The sequence below is a fragment of the Sus scrofa genome, chromosome 16 (assembly GCF_054392235.1).
Source record: "Sus scrofa isolate SSC_HxYL_T2T_F1_AM1 chromosome 16, Sscrofa_HxYL_maternal_Yorkshire_Landrace_v2.0, whole genome shotgun sequence".
In the NCBI taxonomy this organism is placed as follows: domain Eukaryota; kingdom Metazoa; phylum Chordata; class Mammalia; order Artiodactyla; family Suidae; genus Sus; species Sus scrofa.
In genome coordinates, this window is record NC_139398.1 from 78,158,458 (window position 1) to 78,181,115 (window position 22,658).

Below are 22,658 nucleotides of genomic sequence, written 5' to 3' on the forward strand. Positions count from 1 at the left end.
GTTGCGCTAATTGCTGTATAATCATTTTACTTGTTTTTACGTCTGCCTTCCCAACCCATACCTGACGTTTCTTGAAAGACTGTGTCTTTTTCATCTTTGTTTTTGCAGCACTTAGCACAGAGTATCAGAGGAACATAGGGAGTATTTGATATTTACTTGTTGAACAAATGTTGAATGATACATAGTCTTTACTTGTCTGTAGAACATGAGACCAGGTTAACAATTATTAGTTAAGGAAACCTTTTGGTTGTTTGACATTTGGATAAACACGGACCCAGGCTACACATACGATACTTTCCCAAATGCATAGCTTTATTTGCTAGACCCACCTTTAACTTGGTGTACTTTACAAAGCATAAGAGATATTTATAATATTTTTATGTGAACATTAGCAATGACTGTACACTAATAAATATTCAATCTATCCAAATATAAATACATGGTCTCAAAAGGTACATAATGCAAAATCTATAAAATGCATCCAGGGTAATTGGCTATGAACACATGGCACCATTTTCAAAATGTGAGAGGGAAAAATAAACCAAAACCAAACAGGCAGAAAGTCCATATTTTTTTTTCAGGATAAAACACTGAGAGGTAAACTCTTGACACGTGTTCATTTAAAGCCTCCATGAATCTGAGCTTGAACGTGATTATACCATGCAAGGGAGAATTTTCAAACCACACCACAGAAATCAGTCAATTCTGATGTTTTCCTTCTAGGCTGGATGTTCCAGAAATCAGCCTTAATTAAAGATTCCAAAAGAGAATGTACAAAATGCCAAAAAGTAAGCAGGGATGATTTTGGATAAGTTGAGTAATAACATCTTCTGAATGATAGTTTTATCTTGAGGCTCCCAGTCTCACAATAATTATAGTTAGAAGTTATGCATCTGCATCTCTAGCCGGTCAAAATATCACATGATTTAGAAAGAGCTGATTTCAACACCATCCAATACTCTCCCTAAGAGTTTTATCTGAACACTGTAGAAAAATTAAATCTCTCTTACATCAGGGAATACCCTTCCCACAAAGTGTCCAAGAAGACTGCAGCTTGCTCAAAGTTGGAAAAATAATTAAAGGAAGCATTTAAATTTCTGCAGGACAATCTTTTAAAGCTGCTTTGAAGCCCATCTATAATTGGCTTCAAGCAATACAACTCTGGTAGGTTGAGTGAATCAAAGGGTTAATTACTCCTTTAGTAGCTTCAAAGTCATTAACTCTGATGAAGGTGAGGATACAGATGAGGAAAAACAGATCCTATTCCAAGTTGGAGGGCTTTGCTGCCAACTGGTCTACACAGGAATGGCATGACTCACTGATGTTGCTGTGTTGCCTTCTTTTTTGGCTTTCTTGTGTCTTTCCCCTCTGCTGTACTTACCTCCTTGCAACCCCTTTCACCCTCAGTAGGAGGTAATGTTGAATAAAAATAGAGAAACTGCACCAGAGTCAGACAGAGGTGGGCTAGAATCCTTGCTCTATGCTTCCTAGCTCTGTTACTTCAGGCGGGTGTCCAGGCTTTTCAAGATCTAAGCTCCATTATCTGTAAAATGGGGGTAATAATAATCTCTCAGAGGTTGGTGTGAACTCAGGGTGAAGTGAGATTCTGCAGATAAGGCTTGTTGCTCAGTACACATTCACTTTACAGTCAAGTGCTCAGTTGACAGTAGGCATCCTTGTGTATCTTGGAAGCATCCCACTCAGTGCCTGACTCAGTTTCTATCCAGATGGTTTGAGCAAGAACAGACCCCTTGTTCCTCTCCTAGAATATGGGGAGGCTTGAAGTCTCAACCTTAAAGTTCCAAATCTCTTGGGCCTAAACAAGCTTTGATTTCTCTGCCAAGCCATACGGCCTGGCACAAGGCTGCCCTCTGTTGATGAGGGAGGAACAGCGCAGACCAGTTCCTGGAGGCCTCGGGTGGTCTGTTCAGAAGCTAAGGGGAGGCAGAGTTACCCTCCAGGCTTGGTAGGAAAGGTGAGCATCCAAGTGGTAACAACCTGAAGCCTTTCTCTGTACCAGTTGGTTCCACCATCTGATGTCTTCTTTCTGCTAAGACACTAGGTACCCAACGCTCTGGCAGTGGGATCAGAATTGTTCACCCCAGTTCGTTGTGCTCCCTTCAGGGAGAGGGGTGGCCGTGTCCTCTATGAGCAGCTCATAAAACTGCTTCTCAGAATATCCGGCCTCTGATGGAAGAAGCTGTTCCATCATCCTCTAAGATAGGAAGCTGTGGCTGACACAAATGTCAAGAGGCAGAGCTTACTCTTTCTGACTTGAATTAACGCATTCATTCTTGAAAAAGAGTCATGCTCCTTGTTCATCTTGCCCTGTATCCTGGGATTCTGTGTTGTCGGGTCAAATAAAAAAATCTCTTGACCATGAACTTTAGGTCTATGTTTAAGATAATAGTACAGTAATCCAGGGTCCTACCCTATCTCACCCTTTCTCTAAGAAGTGCAAGAAATGTTGCCTGAAGGCTGTCAATTGAGGTTCGTGTGCCACATGAGATAAGAGGCTGGGGAGCGGGTAGAGACATGGCTGCTGCTCTGGCCCCACTCCCAGTCCAGTGGCTGAGCCTCCAGCCTGTGGCCCAGTGCCAGTCTTGGCCAGGCCGTGACTTCCACAGCAGCGTAGGGACTGGCGCCATAGGCCAGCTCCCTCTGGGGGGTCCTGGGCTGGTGGCGGCTTTTAATGCTCTATGGAGGGAAGACCTTCTTCCTCAACTCAGGATCTGCAGCCCATGGCCTGCCACTGAGTCTCTTTTAAAGTCCTAATTCTGCGATTTCAGCAAGTTGACTCAAGAGTCTGGAGAAAGGTGGCCGGTCTTCTGGTTTCTAGACAGGGAAGAAAAAAATTCTGTGAGTTCCTTGCACTGGTGTGTCACAGCTAATCCCAAAGAAAACCAAAATTTAGTAGCAATACCCTCTGCTGATTTTTAAATATGCTTCCCTATGTATTATATTTGAGGCCATTGTGTCTTGGTTATTAATAGCAGGTATTTTGAAATCATATGGCCTGCTTTTGAATCTCAGCTTTCCCACTCATTTGCTATGTGACCTTAGAGCAGGTTACTTAATCTCTTTGAATCTCAGTTTTGTCATCTGTAAAACGGGGATGATAATATTATCTATTTCATAAGACTGTTGTCAGAATCAAATAAAATCACATATAAAAATGCAACATAAAATCAGTGCTAAATAACATGAAAAAAAGAAAATATTTAGGTATAAATTTTATAAAATATGTATATGACCTATATTAGGAAATACATAAAATTCTTAAGAAAGAAGTCAAAGAAGATCTAATAAACTGAGAAATATTACGTATTTGTGGATAGGAAGACTTTATATTGTTAAGACGTCATTGCTTTTCATAGATAGGTTCAACGCAGTCATCAGAATTACAGCAAACAATTTTCTAGATACTGACAAACTGATTCTAAGCCTCATATGCAAAAGCAAAAGACTCAGAATAGCCAACACACCAGTGAAGAAGAGCAAATTTGAAGGACTGACACTCCCTCACTTCAAGGCTTACTTTAAAGCTACAGTAATCAAGAGAGTGTGGTATTGGTGAAAGACTAGACAAATAGATCAATGGAATAGAGTTGGGATCCCAGAAAGAGACCCACACAAATGCTGTCAAATCTTTGACAGAGAAGCAAAGGCAATTCAGTGGAGAAAGGGCAGTCTTTTCCACAAATGGTGCTAGAACAACTGGACATCCACAGTGACGCTAGACACATGCCTTAGTGTCACAAAAACTAACTCAAAATGGATCAGAGATCTAAATGTAAAATGCAAAACTTATAAAACATCTAGAATATAATACAGGAGAAAATCTGGGTAACCTTAAGTTTGGCAATGAGCTGTTAGATATGACACTAAAAGCATGTTTCATAAAAGAAAAAAAAATTGATTTTGAACTTGGTAAATATTAAAAACTTCTGCTCTGCAGCAGACTTCTACTCTGTAAAGGACACTGTTAAGAGAATGAAAAGACAAAGCACAGGCTGGGAGGAAATATTTTCAAAACACATATCTGATAAAGGACTTATATCCAAACTATGCAAAAACCTCTCAAAACTCAAAACAAAGGAAACAAATAATCCTATTTTAAAAATGAGCAAAGATCTAAACTGATACCTCATTAGAGAAGATATACAAGTGGAAAATATACATATAAAAGATGCTCAACCTATGCTAGGGAGTTGCAAATTAAAATAACAATGAAATACCTCTATACACCTATTGGAATGGCTAAACTCCAAAACACTGACAACACCAAATGCTGGTAAGGATGAAAACCAACAAGAACTCTCATTGCTGGTGAGAATGCAAAAATGGTAGCCATTCTGCAAGACAGTCTGGCACTTTTTTACAAAGCTAAACATAGTATTATCATATGATCCAGCAATCGTGCCCCTAGATATTTACCCAATTGAGCTACAAATTTGTGTCCATATAAAAACTTGCACACAAATGCTGATAGCATCTTTATTCCTATCTGTTCAAAATTGGAGGCAACCAAGATATCCTTCAGAATGTGAATGGATAAACAAACTGTGGTATAGCCATATGATAGAATATTATTCAATGATAAAAACAAATGAACTATCAAGCCATGAAAAGCCATGGGGGAATCCTAAATACATATTGCTAAGTGAAAGAAGCCAGCCTGAAAATGCTGTATACCGTATGATTCCAGCCATGTAACTTTCTGGAAAAGGCAAAACTTGAACAATAAAAAAGTCAGTAGTTACCAGGGGTTTGGGAAGAAGGAGGGAAGGGATAAAGAGGTGAAGCATAGTACATTTTAGAGCAGTGACACTATTCTGTATGATATTATGATGGTAGATGTATGATTATACATTTGTTGAAACTGGTAGAACTGTACAACAAAAACAGTGAGCCCTAATGTAAATTATAGACTTTAGTTAATAATAAGGTATCGATAGTGGTGGATTAACTGTAACAAATGTACCACACTAATACAAAGTATCATCAATAAGGGAGGAAGGAATATAAGAACTTTCTGTGCTATCCGCTCAATTTTTCTATCTAAAACTTCTAAACAATGAAGACTATTAATTTTTTTTGAGAATGAAGTTATTTATTCTTTGAAGTTTTGAATCTTCAAAGCAAAAGCAAGCCTGCTAATTTTTTTTAAAAAAACTAATAGAAGTTTAAAAAAGTACTTAGTAAGTGCCAGCTGTCATAATTGTTATAGTATTTAACCCTTGTGAAGTGGGCTAGATTTGTTTTGTGTCCTTCTTTATATCTTTATTGTTTATTTCTTTGTTTCTGATGACAAAATCTCTATGAACTTACAGTTCAAGAATCATTTAATTCTCTTACACTAAGGAAGGGGAGGTTTAGAGAATGGTCCATGATTAATGATAAAGAAATTGTAAAGTGGAGATGAAACCTATGTATCCTATGCTTTTTTGATCCCCCCTCATTATCCTTCAGTGATCTAAATTTCTGTTAACTCTCTATTCAGCAACTTTCAATTCTGGTTGAAATTTAGAATTTCCCAACTCACTAAAGGACAATCTAAGACTCATGCTTATGTGGCTTAAGGCCTAGCCTGCCACCCAAGGGTACCTGAGATATTTGGGAGGGTGCAGCATAATTGGCTCCCATCCTGAACAATTGCATAAATAAAATGAATTTTAATTCAGTCACTTTCATATTTTCACAGCACCAGGGAACTTCTGTTCACTAGTTTATAGAGCTAACTTCATGTATATTTAATGGTTTTGTGATGTTACAGATATTTTCTTCTCAAAAAGTTGGCATAGGCCTTATCCCCTCTTTCTGACAGTATGTTGATGACTTGTGACATTATTATTATTGCAAATCAAATAATATTTAAGGTCCCTGCCAGCTATCTTCGGGATGGGGAACTCCTTCAGTTAAAAGATTCTCAAAGTTACTTTCTTGCTAATATATGTTATCGCCCTTACTCTCTCATCCTCTAAAAGGGTTCTTTTCTTTAGGGATGGAGGCACTCTTGATGTTGCACATTATAATGTGGGTGGAAACCACTTCCTTTACTGACCTCTTTCCAGCAATTATTCATAATCTGGTAGATATGCGGGGAGGCTAGTCGGGGCTTGTATAACCGAAATCCAGTGGTGATATCTTCCACTACCTCTGAGTTGCTTCGGTTTTCATATGGGATTTTGCCTTCGCTGAAGACTTCCCACATCAGCACACCTATGAGAAAGGGCAAGTGTAGCACAGCTAATGATAAAGTTCATAAATCCCAAACAACGAAGGTACATCTGGGAGTCACAGACTCCGTGACATTCAGAGTCAAGTCCCTACCCCCAGAAAGTACCATATCACACCACGGAGGCTTACTGGGCCTGTACTATTTCTTTTTCTTTTCATTAGAGGAAAGTTGATGTACAGTGTTGTGTCAATTTCTGCTGTATAGCCTGGTGACTCGTCATACATATGTGTACATTCTTTTTCTCAAACTATCTTCCATTGTGTTCTACCCCCAACAGATTGGATATAGTTCCCTGTGCTGTACAGTAGGACTTGGTTGCTTACTCATTCTAAATGTAACAGTTTGCATCTACCAGCCCTGTCCATCCCACTCCCTCCTGCTCCCCCTTGTCAGCCACAAGTCTGTTCCCTATGTCCAGTGGGTACTATTTCTAAAGAACAGAGATTTCCCAGCCTTCCTAGTGGTAAAGGCCATTCAAGCTCAGCCCTTTGTTATGTCTAACTCAAATGCTACTGCTAAAAGTTTCAAGGGACATAAACTCAGATGTCTACACACGATGTAGATGAATGGAGTGGATGAGGTCTAATAGGGACTAGTGGAGACTGTGGAAAACTGGAGGTTGAAAGTTCTATCCTTGAAGGGACAGCTGTGATTTAGCCCCAGCCAACATAGAACACACGTGAATGAGGACTCAGGATTGCCATCTTTTCTCATTTTAAAAGAGAAGTCATAAATTTGGAGTTTTAAAATATGAACTCAATTTGATTTAATAGAAGTACTATGAAGACCAAGAAAACATCTTCAGGTGGTCCATTTTTGAGCTCTGATTTAAACTCTTTTTTCTTTTCTGCCCTCAGTGGGAATGTCACACCCAGCTTTATTATGTATTCATCTATCCATAGGAAGACAGAGTGGGAACAGAGCTTGCAGATCACCTAGTCCAGTGGATTTCAAAGCATAGTCCAGAGAACCTGGGGCTAGAGTTTGCCTAAGTATGATGCCCCAAACATCTGAAGTTTCAAAAAATCATCTCAGAAGTTTGCTCAAAAGGGAGATCCTGGGCCCCAGCCCACACCAATTGGATCAGAATTTCTAAAGGATCCGGAGTTCCCGTCGTGGCTCAGTGGTTAACGAATCCGACTAGGAACCATGAGGTTGCGGGTTCGGTCCCTGCCCTTGCTCAGTGGGTTAAGGATCCAGCGTTGCCGTGAGCTGTGGTGTAGGTTGCAGACGCTGCTCGGATCCCGCGTTGCTGTGGCTCTGGTGTAGGCTGGTGGCTACAGCTCCGATTCAACCCCTAGCCTGGGGACCTCCATATGCCGCGGGAGCGGCCCAAGAAATGGCAACAACAACAACAACAAAAGAATTTCTAAAGGATCCTCAGAGGTGCCTCAAGAGTTTTGAAAATTCAGTAAATAAGACTGTTTAGCACCCCCATGATACCAGGATTTCTAGTGAGATTTATTTGGAAAAATGGGAGTTTGCTGCTCAAAGCTGGTTGGAAAACTTTCATGTAGATCTTGTAATGCATTGATATGGAACTGAGTAAAGCCCAAAGTGGCTAGGCAACTTGTTTAAAATAGCGCAGTGAATTAGGGCAAAAAACCTTACAATGCATGACAAAGCCCAATGGCCTCGAGGCAGGCACCAGGCTCTTCTTCATCCAGCTTTCTGTTTCTCAGGCTTCCCATCCCCATTTTCTCACCCTTTCTCTTCTGCTTTCTCAGTCAATCTTATCTTTGGACACTTCAGATGACACATCCTAAGAAGGAATGCGTGTTAGCTCAACCCTTTAATTATAAGATGCAGCAGAAAAGTCCTAGGCTGAAACTCTGTGGCAGAATAAACCCATTCAGAGTCAGCAGGTGAATGTGACAAATCGGCCATGGCTGCAAATCTCTTCATGGGATACTTGGCTTGGTGCAGCGTGACCAGCTCTATCACCCACAGAGAGTGGCGGTACATCAGCCAGACCCTTCCTAGTTATAGGCATCAGAGAAAGGAGGGTCTGAGATTGCTCTTGTGAAGTTTTATGTCTTCTAAGTTCATTCTGTAACTCAAATTTGTCTAACAAAGCCATAGCTATGCCTGTTGAACAGGGGAACTATTTTAAGGAACAATTTAGAAGGATTCAAAATTAACAAACCACTTGGTTGTAGGAAATGGATATTCTAAAATGCTGGAGAAGATGAGTTAATTTTCCAAAGAGATTGAATTAGTCATCTCAGAGAGACCTTCCCAGATTATGCTATTTAAAACAGACCCAGTGGATAAGCAATGAGGTCCTACTGTATAGCACAGGGAACTATATCCAGTCACTCGTGATGGAACATGATGAAGGGTAATGTGAGAAAAAGAATGTATATATGTATAACTGGGTCACTTCGCTGTACAGCAGAAACTGATAGAACAATGTAAATCAACTATAATAAAAAATTTAAAAAACAGACCCTCCCTCCATTCCAGTCACTCTTATCCCATTACTGTCCTGTTTTATTCATAGCACTTACTTATCACTACCTGACTATCTTATATACATATTTGTTAGCTTATACACATGATTGCTATCTGTCTCCTCTTAAAATTTAGCTCCAAGAGAATAAGAGTCTTTTCTATCCTATGTACTCCTGCTTTATGAGCCCCTAAATTAGCCCCTGGCACATAGTAGATGCTCAATAAAATAAATGCTGAATGAATGGGTAAAATACTTACTGAGGGTTAAGAGTAGAAGTAAATATAAGGCTGGAAAAAAACACGGTCCCTGCCCTCAAGGAGCTCATATTCTAATCTCCTGACTCCTCTAGCTTTTGATCTCACAGCAGCTGTCACCAGAATCCTGTTTTCACTTTTATTTTTACTCCCCCCCCCCTCATTTCAAATATGTCCAAGAACAAATGCAGTAATGAGGGCCTCTTCATTCTTTTCAGAGCTGTTTTTACAGACTCTCAGTGGGAAGTGCTCACGATCCAGCATTCAGGGCAAGCAGGGCTGCCTAAATTGGATACATAAGACAGCTGACCCCCAGTCCCCTGTCACATGGGAGTGGGGCCAGAATGGCACTTACCAAATGACCATACGTCCGACTTGCTGCTATAGCGATTGAAAGAGAAGACTTCTGGAGATGCCCACTTCACTGGGAATTTGGTGCCTGTGGAACTGGTGTACTGGTCATCAAGGACGAACCTGGGAGGAGAGTGGGGAGAGATTATCCGAGTGTCCTGGGGGCCTGCATCCCATCCTCAAGACTCTGCCGAGGCCACATCCTCATGATTACCTTGTCATCCCAAAGTCAGACACCTTGATGACTTGGTTTTCTCCAACTAAGCAATTCCGGGCAGCCTGGAGAGGAGATGTGCAAACAAAAAGGAAAAGAAAACTTGGTGGGTAATCAGTAATTAAGGAGTCTCCTATAATCACAGTCCTTTGCTTTTCTCTGTGTTGTGGTACAGGGGCAATGAGGGGCTTCGCAAATGTTAATTAAGCTTCGCTAGTGCCTGATGGAAAGTTGAAAGTATAAGATCGTTTATCAGAATGAGTAAATCTGGTCTTTTATCTTCATTCCTGGGATTATCGTAAGAGAAATCCAGGATGTTGTATAATCGATAATAAGCTCCAGTGTAAACTGGTACTAGCCTTAGGGATGGTATGAAGAAGCTGTCACCCATTTGACTCAACTAAGAATTTGTTGAGGTTGCTAATTCTCTTAAAACTATTCCTCAATAGACAGCATACTTGGTCCCTAATTCATTTCCCAGGATGTTGCCTTGGAAGAACCCTTACTTATGAAAGAGTCAGTGAATCTCAAATTTTCTTGTGCTTGCAAATCGGGGGGGGGGGCAATATTAAAATGAATATTCCTGAGCCCCAACCTCAGAGATTCTGAGATGGTTCTAGGATTACCCCAGTATGATCCTGGTAGATCCTTGCATAACACTTTGAGAAAACATGTGCTTGTCAATTTCCCTCATTTTACCAAGGGGAAACTGAAGTACAGAGAAGTTAAGAGGGAGAGGCCAATAGCTTCATTTTAGAAGAATGTAAACTCTACCTCAGAAGGTGAAAGTTAGAGGTGGGGCTGGGAATAGAGCCCAGACCTGAGTCTCAAGAAGCATTTACCTGTGAGGACATCCCAGAGTGGGTGGAGGAAGGAAGAAGTTGAGAAGAGAAGGGAGATAGCTTATGCCTTGGTACTGATTCATGCATCCCCATCTTGGTAACTCTCCATTTCAGTGGGACAGGCCCCTTCACCCGGGCCCATAGGTGTTTGCCCTGCATCCTCTTACCAGGTCTCTGTGGATGACACCTGCCTCTTCCAGGTAGGCCATCCCCTCACACACGTCCAGACACATGCCCAGCAAGGTCTCTGCAGCAAAGAGCCCCCGCTGGTTGCGCAGATAATCTGACAGGCAGCCGTGTTCCATAAACTCAAACACCAGGCAGATGGGGGCCTGCTCCAGGCACACTCCATAGAGCTGGACCAGTTTGGGATGAGAAAGTTTCCTGGAGAAATATGGCAAGAGGTGAGATGGTCTAAATTCATTCTTCCCAAAATACACTCCCTCCTCCAAAAAAAAATGTGTCATTGAGCTGAGACCTGAAGGATGGCAGGGACTCAGCTGGATGCAAGGATGAAGGAAGGCCAATGTGACTGGCACATTGTGGAAGCAGGGGAGAGATGGGTAGCAGGTGATATTGAAGAGGGCCAGACCATGGTGGGCCTTGTAGGCCATAGTGATGCATCTGGTTTTATTCTCCATGCCATAGGAAGCCATCCCTGGACTTGAGCAAGGAAGTGGCACAAGATGGCATCAGAATGGTATTTAAAGAGCACAGCACACAACATCTCTGCCAAAGCATCTCTGCCTACTCTTTCCTTGCCACTCACATCATGACTTCAGCCTCCTCTATGAAGTCCTCTTCTGACATGGCCCCTTCCCGAATGGTTTTGATGGCCACCTTGTCCTTGTTGAGCCAGTAGCCAAGATGCACCAACCCAAACTGCCCGCTGCCAATCTCCTGCACAAACGTGAGCTCCGAGGGGTCAATCACCCATTTCCCTGAAGGAGAAAAAGAGGGTTTTCCAGAGTTGGCAAGCAGTAGAAATGAGGTATAGGACAACCACGAGACTACTATATAGCCCTGTATAGAATGTTAGCTGTTGTTAATATAACTTGACAATGGCAAATGGCTTAAGTGTTTATACTTAGAACTATAGATGGATAAAAGTATCTTTTTCCTCTAAAAGTAACATGTAATATGCATTGAAAACCATGAAAAATGTGTGTGGGGAAGACATGGAAAGAGAAAGGAGGATGGCATTAGTTGAGATCTTAAAGAAAGTAGTCAGAAAACTAAATATAGTGCTATGATATGATCCAGCAATCCCACTCCTGGGCATATATGCAGACAAAACTACAATTCATAAAGATACATGCACCTCTATGTAAGTATTACTCACAATATCCAAGACATGGAAGCAAACTAAATGTTCATCAGAAAATGAATGGATTAAGAACACGGGGTACATATATGCAATGGAATACTACTCAGCCATAAAAAAGAACAAAGTGTTGCTATTTGCAGCAACATGGATGCATCTAGAGCTTCTCATACTAAGTGAAGTAAGTCAGAAAGAGAAAGACAGATACCATATGATATCACTTACATGTGGAATCTAAAATATGGCACCAATGAGCCTATCTACAAAACAGGAACAGACTCAATGACATAGAGAACAGACTTGTGGTTGTCAGGGGTGGGAGAGGGAGTGGGATGGAGGGGAGTTTGGGGTTAGTAGATGCAAACTATCACATCTAGAATGGATAAGCAATGAGGTCCTACTGTATAGCACAGGGAACTATATCCAGGCTCTTGGAATAGACCATAATGAAGACAATGTAAGAAAGGGCATATATATATATATATATATGGGTCACTTTGTTGTATAGCAGAAATAGCATAACATTGTAAATCAACTATAATTTTAAAAAGTCAATAAAAGGGTTCTAAGGTTCCAACCATTGCCTACATCCATTTGAAAACACTTTATTGTCATTTTTCACATAGAGCAAACTTTATTTGAACTGGTCATTCATTCATTCATTCTCCATCTAGAGCATCCATTATATACATTGCACTCACTATGCCTTAGCAGGGGTAAGTGCATTCCAAGAGGACTGGTACAGAGCTACAAGCTAGCACAGGGCCTGGCACATAGCAGGCTCTCAATAAATATTCAGTAGGAGTTCCCGTGGTGGCTCAGTGGTTGACCAATCTGAGTAGGAAACATGAGGTTGCAGGTTCGATCCCTGCACCTTGCTCAGTGGGTTAAGGATCCGGCGTTGCCGTGAGCTGTGGTGTGGGTTGCAGAGGCAGCTCAGATCCTGCGTTGCTGTGGCTCTGCCATAGGCCGGTGGCTACAGCTCTGATTCAACCCCTAGCCTGGGAACCTCCATATGCATCAGGAGCGGCTCAAGAAAAGGCAAAAAGACAAAAAAAAAAAAAAAAAAAAAAAAAAAAAAAGAAAGAAAGAAAAACACCATTCTCGAAGATATAAAATGAAAGTTACATCAGCCTTCTCCTTGGCCAGTACAGTTTGGACCAGGGGGTTCAAACTCAAATAACTTCAGGCTTCAGGCAGAAAATCACAAGTAGGTGAAGTAATTCCATAGGACAAGATGGACTAGCAGGGCCTATGGCACTGGACATGCACATCCTGCCTAAAAGCATTCAAAAAATGTCAATACAGTGCTCTGAAGACCAACACTTCTGGATGATGCTAGCTTCGAGCATGTGCAATGGACCCATACCCAAGAAACTAGATGATACAGAAGTTCTAGAAGACAGGCAAGAACACAGTGCTATAGCATGGGTTTCTAATATTTTTTTTTTCTACTAGCATTTAACAGAATGCCCTGTACAAAGTAGGTGCTCGGTAAATGCTTCATTGAAAAACTGTTACCTAAAAACCAATGGCCATTGATTTGACCTAGAAGGCTGCTGTAACTTTCATTTTATATAAATGTATATATATGTGTGTGTGTGTATGTATACATATATGTAATACATAATATATAATATAATAATATAGTATAATAATATAATAATGTTACCCACACACATTATAAGTGTTCACCTGTGCACACCATGTCTAGATACGCAGTGTACCTCTTTAATGATCATTTTAAGTCTGGGAAAGCCCATCCAGAATTTGCCCAAGACCTTTAGGGATGTGAGTTAGTACAAATGCATATCATTCCCCATTGCACTGCTTACCATATCTCAGCCCTGCTGTGACTGGGGCTTTCTGCCTCCAGGAACAAACTGGATACCGGAGTCTAGTAACCAGACCTGAGTTGATTAAAAAGTGAAAGGTGGTCATTAAAGCTTTACTGGGGCAACCATCCGAGTCAAATAACCAGAACAAAAATAATCCAATACAAATGGGATTTTTATTCTGGAAAACAAATTTCAAAGCCCAATCACTGATATTACATCCTCCTGGAGAAGAGGCGTAATAATATCACAGATGGTGAAATCCCATGATTCCAGCAGCAGAATGTGCTTGTAGAAAATATGTAATATCCTCAAATCTGTGGCATCCTTTTCTATTTGAATATTTAGTTATTATTAGTTATTATTGATGGTCAGTTTGTCTGAGATGAAGAAACCCAACTGGGCATTTGCATTTTTGTCCAAGTTCCCCTGCGAGGGTCGCCCTCCGGCCTGTGCCCTAGAACTCACCTCCTCCGTTGTGTTGGTGATAATTGATGAGGAGAGGGATGGAGTCAAACACATATTTTTCAGCCACGTAGTATCGCTTGGGGTTGTCGTTTGTTTCTTTGATGTGATAGTGCTTTATACAAGGGTTGTTCTCACTTAAACAAATGAAACATGAATGCCGTGGTTATTAAGAAGCAATGTTTAGACACACAAACGTCTGCTGGTAGCAGATTCCTATTGGCTTTGTTGTCTACCCTCTCATGACGTTGGCAGGTATATTTCTTTTTTTTTTTTTTTTTGCTATTTCTTGGGCCGCTCCTGCGGCATATGGAGGTTCCCAGGCTAGGGGTCCAATCGGAGCTGTAGCCGCCAGCCTACGCCAGAGCCACAGCAACTCGGGATCCGAGCCACGTCTGCAACCTACACCACAGCTCACGGCAACGCCGGATCCTTAACCCACTGAGCAAGGGCAGGGACCGAACCCGCGACCTCATGGTTCCTAGTCGGATTCGTCAACCACTGCGCCACGACGGGAACTCCGGCAGGTATATTTCAACTTATGTGTCCGTCTTGACAGCTTGGCCCTGGGTGCTGTCTTAAGAAGGACTCTAAAGGCTGCATCTGGACCTGGTTAGAATCAGTACCATGATGGATTGATGAGGTTTCTTCCAAAACCACAGCATGGGGAGTGGTCTTGTATGTGCTGTATTTGTCCTCCCTGATGGGTGGATTTAACTAATCATCAGTATATGTTAAGGAAGCATCTCAGCCCCTTTTGTACTTATTTGGCTTTGTGTATCAAAGGTAACGTAGCAGCTCTGACTGCTATCCTTAGAAAATCCTGTTCTCAAGAATGGTCCTTGGCTGGCTTCGGAGAACTTGAATTTCAGGAGGCCTCTCACCTTCTTTAATGGATAAGGATGCCTCCTGTGCCTTGGTTGTTTGTGTAAACAATGTGATTTACGCTCAGTGCTTGCTTTTCTTTTGGGAGTCTAGAATTTTGCTGTGTACTGGGCAGAGGGTTCCTATGTGACCAGCCCCCATTGAAAACCTTGGGTGCGGAGTCTCTCGTGCACATTCCCTGTGGACTCCATTTCACCCCTGCTGTTGCACTTGAGGAATTAAGCACATCCTAGGCGACTTACCTAGGAGATGACTCTTGAAAGCTTGCATTTGGCTTCTGGATTTTGTCTCAATTGCCTTTCTTTCTGCTTCTTTTGCTTTCTATCCTTTCACTGTAGTAACTCTTAGCCTCAAATACGACTACACACCAAGTCCTGTGCGTCGTCCCAGTGAACCACTGAACCTGAGACAGTCTTGGGGACCCTCCAACACAGACTTTATTTCTCATTCCTTCTCCATGATTCCTCGTGGAGTTCCACATCTCCCGGCTGTGGCAGAGGCACGGCCCCTTTGTGATGGGCACTGCCTTCTTTCCCAACTCTGGACAGCACCTTTCTCTTCACCACCTGTCTAAACCCTGCTCCTACTTCAAGCTTACAGATGCCCTCCATCCTCCAGCAAATATTCCCAAGGAAAAAAAAAAAAAAAGGAGTTCCCGTCGTGGCGCAGTGGTTAACGAATCCGACTAGGAACCATGAGGTTGCGGGTTCGGTCCCTGCCCTTGCTCAGTGGGTTAACGATCCGGCGTTGCCGTGAGCTGTGGTGTAGGTTGCAGACGCGGCTTGGATCCCGCGTTGCTGTGGCTCTGGCGTAGGCCGGTGGCTACAGCTCCGATTCAACCCCTAGCCTGGGAACCTCCATATGCCGCGGGAGCGGCCCAAGAAATAGCAGCAACAACAAAAAAAAAAGACAAAAAAAAAAAAAAAATTCCCAAGGATACTTCAAAGATGATTTCTCTCTCTTCTCTTAATTCTTATTGGACTCTGGTCATTGCCATACTGCCGAGTTCTTACTAATTTTCTTTTCTTTTCTTTTTTTGTGTGTGTCTTTTGTCTTTTGAGGGCCCCACTTGCGGCATATGGAGATTCCCAGGCTAGGGGTCCAATCAGAGCTGTTGCTACTGGCCTACGCCACAGCCACAGCAATGCCAGATCCAAACCACATCTGTGACCTACACCACAGCTCACGGCAAGGCAGGATCCTTAGCCCACTGAGTGAGACCAGGGATTGAACCTGTAACCTCATGGTTCCTAGTCGGATTTGTTTCCGCTGAGCCATGACGAGAACTCCTCTTGCTAATTTTCTAGTTAGAAGAGAATTTGAGACCTGGCTAGGCTCTTAGACATCATTTTACTGAAAAGGCAACTGTGGTCTAGAGGGGACAGACAACCGGTGAGGGTCTTGCTGTTGGCCAGCTGGAGCTTGAGGGTGGCTTGACCACTGGGGTTCTGTTGTCTCAGAAAAAGCCACCAGCTTTGTATGTGAAAGGAGCAGAGTATCACCTGCCTCCAGGGCTATAATCTGTAAGGTTTCTGGCATGTACTAAGGATGCAATAAATGCTAGGTAGCTTTATTAGCAGAGCCAGAACTAGAATTCCTATTTTCTCACTTACGGCACAACTATCTTTCCTGTAATTTTTTGAATTAAGTTATAAACTCATCAGATACAGGGCCAGGGATTTTATTTCTTTAGAGCTCTGCTCTCAGGGATGCTAATGGGGAAGAGAGGCTGGTGTCTGACCCCACCTCTGTCACTTTCCAGCTGAGTGACATTGGTTCTGTTCTTAGTCATGCTGGCTTTGGTTTCCTCAGGGGGATCAGGGGAAACCCACCATTTCCAAGGACACCCCCCACTACTTGCACGGTCTCATATTGCTCTGTGGGTGTCTGTCGCTCACCCACTCAGGGCTGTTCCTTCCCACTTTACTGAGCTGAGTCAGCACCATACCTCATGATGGCCTTGGTGAACACAGACACTGTGTATGTTCCTGGAGTCCTGGAATCTCGTACCATGAATGCTCCCTCTTTGCCCTGGAGTGGTAAGAAAGAATGGAAAATCAGTGATGCCAGGAAAACAGGCTCATGCCTCCAGCTCCACTTTCTTGCCTATGAAAGGAGAAAATAACATAGGTGGCTTGGCTCAGCGCAGACTTTCAGGAATAACAGCTGCCATTTCATTTATTCGTTCAAGAGACATTTCTTGAGCTCCTGCCACGTGTCCAAAACTGTTCTAGTGATGATGTAAACAGTAAGCAAAGGCAAACAGACATTAGCTCCTCCCTCTTGGAGCACATTGCAGATACTGTCCAACCCTCGCCACAACATTGCAACCTAGATGTTGTTATCCTCGATTTCCCCGTGAGGATGCTAAGTGCCACAGAGCTGAAGTGACTTTTTTTTTCTTTTTTTGTCTTTTTGTCTTTTTAGGGCAGCACTTGTAGCACACTGAGGTTCCCAGGCTAGGGGTCCAATTGGAACTGTAGCCACTGGCCTACACCAGAGCCACAGTGGGGAGAATGGAAAGCCCCAGAATGTACCCTTCACCCATCTGACAATTTCACCAGTGCTCATGAAATAACTACAAAAAAAATGGAGGGACCAGTTTCTTCATTTCTGGTAGGGATTTGAAATATTTTTTAATGATTTTTATTTTTTCTGTTATAGTTGGTTTATAGTGTTCTGTCAATTTCTACTGTACTGTAGAAATTTATACTCAACTGTGTATATATATATATATTCTTTTTCTCACATTATCCTCCATCATGTTCCATCCCAAGTGACTAGATATAGTTCCCTGTGCTATACAGCAGGATCTCTTTCCTTATCCACTCCAAATGCAATAGATTGTATCTATTAACCTCGGACTACCAGTCCATCCCACTCCCTCTCCCTCCCCCTTGGCAACCACAAGTCTGTTCTCCAAGTCCTTAACTCGATTTTGAGTACTTCATGTCAATGCTCTGAGTTTGTGCTGTAAATTTGTGCTGGTGATATTTGCGAAACTTATTACTATGGTTTACTTAACTTAGGCATAGCGAGGGCCGTAAGTGAAGGCCAGAGATAGGAGCCTCATGAGGGGGGCACACATTTATAGCATAGAGAGCAAAGTATTTATACAAAGATGATATTATATATATCCTTTTCCAAAAAAGGAACAAAAATGTGTGTATATTTTTTGGCCTTTTTTGGCCACCCTGTTGTATATGGAGTTTCTGAGTCAGGGATCAGATTGCTGGATCCTTAACACACTGTGCTGGGCTGAGGATCAAACCTGTGTCCCAGCACTTCCAAGATGCCACTACTCCTGTTGCGCTACAGTGGGAACGTCAAAGCCTATATAATTTATAACAACATAAGCCCCTCTACCCCAATCCCAAAGGTGGGCCATCTTCACATGAAAATAATGCACACAGATAGCCATGCTTGTTGTTGGAATCCTAGAATCTCAGGGTTAGAAAAGGCCCAAGCCAGGGTTATCCCAACCTCAGTTCTGTGGCCACTTGGGGCCCAGTAACTCATCCTGTGCATTATAGGATGTTTATCAGCATCCCTGGCCTCTATCAACTGGATGCCAGATATTGTCACATGTTCCCTGGGGGACAAAATCAACCCTGGTTGCGAACCACTGGTCTGACCTAACGCCCTAAACCTGTGCCCCACACTTTGCTGATGATCACAATCACCCAGAGAATTTAAAGCATAAAACAAGGCAACACAAAACCATGACCACAAGCAGTTGACCATGCTCCTCCCTATACTTATGTGCTTAGAAAATCCAGGGGGGGAATCCTGGGACCTGAACTTTAAAAAGGCTTGTGGACATCTGGATTTGGTCTCCACGATGCAACTGAACATGCAGCTCTTATTTCCTGATGGGTAGTCTCTGTCTTTTGCAAGAGCACTAATAGTTAGAAGGTTCATCCTCACACAGAAATGTAACCTGCTTCCCCTGACTTGACCCTGAACCTGCAGAGAGCTGTGTGTGGAAGGTAGGGGATTGTTGGCCCTTACATCATGGTGCATTCTTGCCAGACCTATAGTTTACCACCTAAACTTTGTGAGTCTCCCAAAACTCTTCTCTCTGCTGGGAGTGTCAAGAGTCTATTTTGAAATTTGAGGGAAGTGGAGGGTAGGGTTTATACCTGGATGAAGGTATAAACTTCCAGTTATAAGTTCTGGGTATGTAAAGTACAGCATGGTGACTAGAGTTAACAATACCATTGCTAAGAGAGTAGATCTTAAAAGGTCTCATCACAAGAAAACAATTGTAACTGGGTGGAAATGGATTTTGACTAAACTTACTGTATTAATCATTTTGCAATATATACATAAATCAAATCATTACATTGCACCCATTCAATGTATACAATGTTATAGGTCAATTTTATCTCAGGAAAACTGGAAAAAGAAAGAAATTTGAAGCTAAGACCTGGGTCTTCAGGTCTCTGTTGTTCAGCCTTGACCTTCCTTTCCCAAGGTCATGAGCAAGGGCTGCCTTAGGTGTTGCCTGGACGTGGGGGAGGAACTGAGGGAAATACAGAAAGCTATAACATTTCTTTTCCTAAGATGTCAGAGTATTCTAGAACAGTCCTAGTATTCTTGGTCCACACAGAATGTAATGTTTTTGTATTTCATGAATTTTTTTAATTCAAGAAAAAGATAAATATTTCCGGACCAGTAATGCAGCTCCTTTCTCCACAATGTGCTCTGTGCATAATCTTGAACATGGAAAGGACAGAGGAGAGCTAACCAGACCCTTAATATCTTTCTCTCAGAGAGGAATGAAAAGTATGTGTCTAATGCAATAGAAAATGAGGTAGTTTACTCTCTAAGGGTTAGTAAAACCCTTCTAACTTTCGCTACAAATCATCCTTTAAAAACACTTGATTTTTCCAAAAATTAGATTTTCTTCCCTTTTGGGTCAGTAGTGTATTCAATTTCTGAAGTAAAGGTGATGGATGTGACACAGAACTGACCAGATTCGGTCATTAGATTTGCAAATAGCTTTTGAGTCATAATTTACCCAACCATGAAATTCTCCTCCTTTAAGTGTACAATTCAATGATTTTTGTCAAAATCACGTAGTTGTGCAAAAGCCTAACTTTAGAATATTTTTTCATCAATCCCCAAAGACACCTCAGTATCATCTGGACTCCTGACACACTAACATGCCTTCTCTGTAGATCTGCCTATTCTGGAAGTTTCTTATAAATGAAATCATATAATACATGGTCTCCTGTGCCTGGAATCTTAGATGTGGCATATTGCTTTCAAGGTTCATCAAGTGGTACCATGTAACAGGACTTCACTCCTTCTTACAGCTGAGTAATATTCCACTGAATGGTTTATACCACATTTTGTTTGTTTTTCAGTTGCTAGGCATTTGGGTTCTTTCAACCTTTGGCTGTTGTGAGTAGTGGATTTGTCATCTGGCTTCTTCTGCTCAACATCATGTTTGTGATATTCATCCACATACTTACAAGCAGCCTCTCTTGTCTTCACAATTTCTCCCTTTTGCCAAATATGGAAGCTATTGCTCTTGTCTCATCGAAATATGATGAGTTAAATTCGAGGCAGGAAGAAACAAAACTTTAGCCAAGGCAGGCATTTTCTGCATGTGTAACTTATTCTAAAGGGGAAGAAACAGACCCTGAAGGGCAGAAGTTTATCAACTGTAAAAAGAAGAGTGGGAAAGTCTCTTCTATTTAATTTAAAATGTTTTGTTGTTGTTATGCTTTCAAAGAAGCCATTATTTAAAAAAAAAATTGTGATCAGAGAGAGGCTCAACTGTGAACAAGAGTAAACTAATCCACAGACAGTGACAAAGGAGAGGTAAGGGTTGCAGTCAGCTGTGCCAAGTGCAGGGGCTGTCAGAGCTCTTCCTCCATTGTAGTTGCTCGAGGTGGCACTCAGAGGTGGTGACAGGAAACTCTGGTTTGGGGCTGAAGCAGCCCAGAGTTCTGAGAAAAAGGTGCCTTACCACTTATTTCCTGCAAAGGGTTTGGGGGACGTCACAACCCTCAAGAACAGTGGAGTCTAAATGGTCTTTGCTCCCATTACTACCATGCAAATGGCACTGATTTGTGCAATGTGGCTACGGTGGAGTGGGGAGGGGGCCTGTTCCCATGGGATATATTCAAAGTCTTAGTTTACCTTTTACTACTTTCCCTAGAAAAATAAAGCTGCAACAACAGAAAAAAATCATGTTAAGAAGGTAAAATATGTGAATGGGAGGTATTAGGAAAGGAGAAGAGAACTGAACTCATACATTCCCTGATAAACTCTGTGTGTGCGTGTGTGTGCGCTCGTGCACGTGCATGGGTATGTGTGTGTTTGTAGAAATGTCCCTGCCCTAGTCCCAGCTATGTCACTGATTTACACTCTACATTTGGCCCAGTTTACTCCCTTGTAACACAAAGGGAAGGCACCAGATGTTCTTTAAAGAGAATTCTGTCTATAAATTCTGTGAATTGGAGTTCCCATTGTGGCTCAACAGTAATGAATCCGACTAGTATCCATGAGAATGCGGGTTCAATCCCTGGCTCTGCTCAGTGGGTTAAGGATCCGGTGTTGCTGTGAGCTGTAGTGTAGGTCCCAGACGCAGCTTGGATCTGGCATGGCTGTGGCTGTAGTGTAGGCTGGCAGCTGCAGCTCCAATTCAACCGCTAGTCTGGGAACCTCCATGTGCCACGGTGCGGCCCTAAAAAGCAAAAAAAAAAAAAAAAAAAAATCTGTGAATTACAGATATTTCCTGATTAAATGTCTGTGCTTCAGTTTCCACAACTATAAAATGATCATTGCAAGATGGCTGGGAGAATTAAAGTGCACAGTGCAGTTCCCGGAATATAATACCAGAACAAGGACTATTAGGACCATGAATAGCAACTCTATCACATGCTATAGTATATCATCTATTGGAAGTATTACTGCCATTGTCTGCTCTTATTTGAGACATGTTAGAGAGTGTCAAGAATAGATTTCTTTCTTTCTGTCCATGCAATTTTGAAAGGGACCTTATAGAAGATAATCTTGAGACACGAGGTAGGTTATTGTGAAAAATATGGACTGATAATTTATAGCCTGGTCACGCTGCCTTATAATTTAAGAGTGTCTCTGACACACAATCACTCTTCATTCTGGGGGAGGTTCATTCTCTTGACATGGGGGCCAAGCTATGGTATCGCCTCTGCCCAGCTGTGTCCCAGATCTCAAACTTGACTGTTGTGTCATCTAGACAAACAGACTGGATGAGGAAGGCCATGCCAATGGTGCTCTCCTGGTACTTGTGGAACTGCCCTTTGACAAAATATAGTATCAGGCTAGCTTTCCCTACCACAAATTCACCCCGTAGGACCAATTGAAGGGGCATGTTTTGCTGGCCTGGGGCTGCCCATTGGGCCTGGCTGTGCTTCTGCTAGTCATGGCTAGATTATCAGAGTGGAAAAGGGTAGAGAGAAGGAGAGGCCAAAATGTAGCAAAGAGGGGAGGGGGAAGGAAGTGGATTTCCAGGCTTTGACAGTCCTCCTTCCCCAAGTGCCTCTCCATCTGACCCAACTTTCTAACCTGGGCTCCTGAAACCCAGGCTCCTGGGGCTCCACCTCCCCTGTCGGACCCAAGCCTGTGTCTCATTTCTTCTCTTGAAACAACCCCGTTATGGGAGTTCCCATCATGGCTCAGTGGAAACGAATCTGACGAGCAGCCAGGAAGATGCAGATTCAATCCCTGGTCTTGCTCTGTGGGTTAAGGATCTGGCATTGCCGAGGGCTGTGGGGCAGGTCGCACATGTGCCTTG

The 22,658-nt window shown here is 42.4% G+C and overlaps 2 protein-coding genes across 2 annotated transcripts in view; one reads left to right on the forward strand and one right to left on the reverse strand.

Moving 5' to 3' along the window:
* Positions 1-22,658, forward strand: part of GARIN3 (golgi associated RAB2B interactor family member 3) — a 100,618-nt gene that overhangs the window by 9,113 nt on the left and 68,847 nt on the right. The window lies entirely within an intron of this gene.
* Positions 292-22,658, reverse strand: part of ITK (IL2 inducible T cell kinase) — a 71,408-nt gene continuing 49,041 nt past the window's right edge. Inside the window, exons 9-17 of the mRNA XM_021076697.2 lie at positions 16,815-16,897; positions 13,985-14,118; positions 13,517-13,591; positions 11,127-11,298; positions 10,525-10,741; positions 9,516-9,580; positions 9,306-9,424; positions 6,065-6,222; positions 292-2,835 (exon numbers count right to left, since the gene is read on the reverse strand). Of these exons, the coding sequence (XP_020932356.1) occupies positions 2,764-2,835; positions 6,065-6,222; positions 9,306-9,424; positions 9,516-9,580; positions 10,525-10,741; positions 11,127-11,298; positions 13,517-13,591; positions 13,985-14,118; positions 16,815-16,897 (1,095 nt within the window). The 3' untranslated portion in view covers positions 292-2,763. The remainder of the gene's footprint in view (positions 2,836-6,064; positions 6,223-9,305; positions 9,425-9,515; positions 9,581-10,524; positions 10,742-11,126; positions 11,299-13,516; positions 13,592-13,984; positions 14,119-16,814; positions 16,898-22,658) is intronic.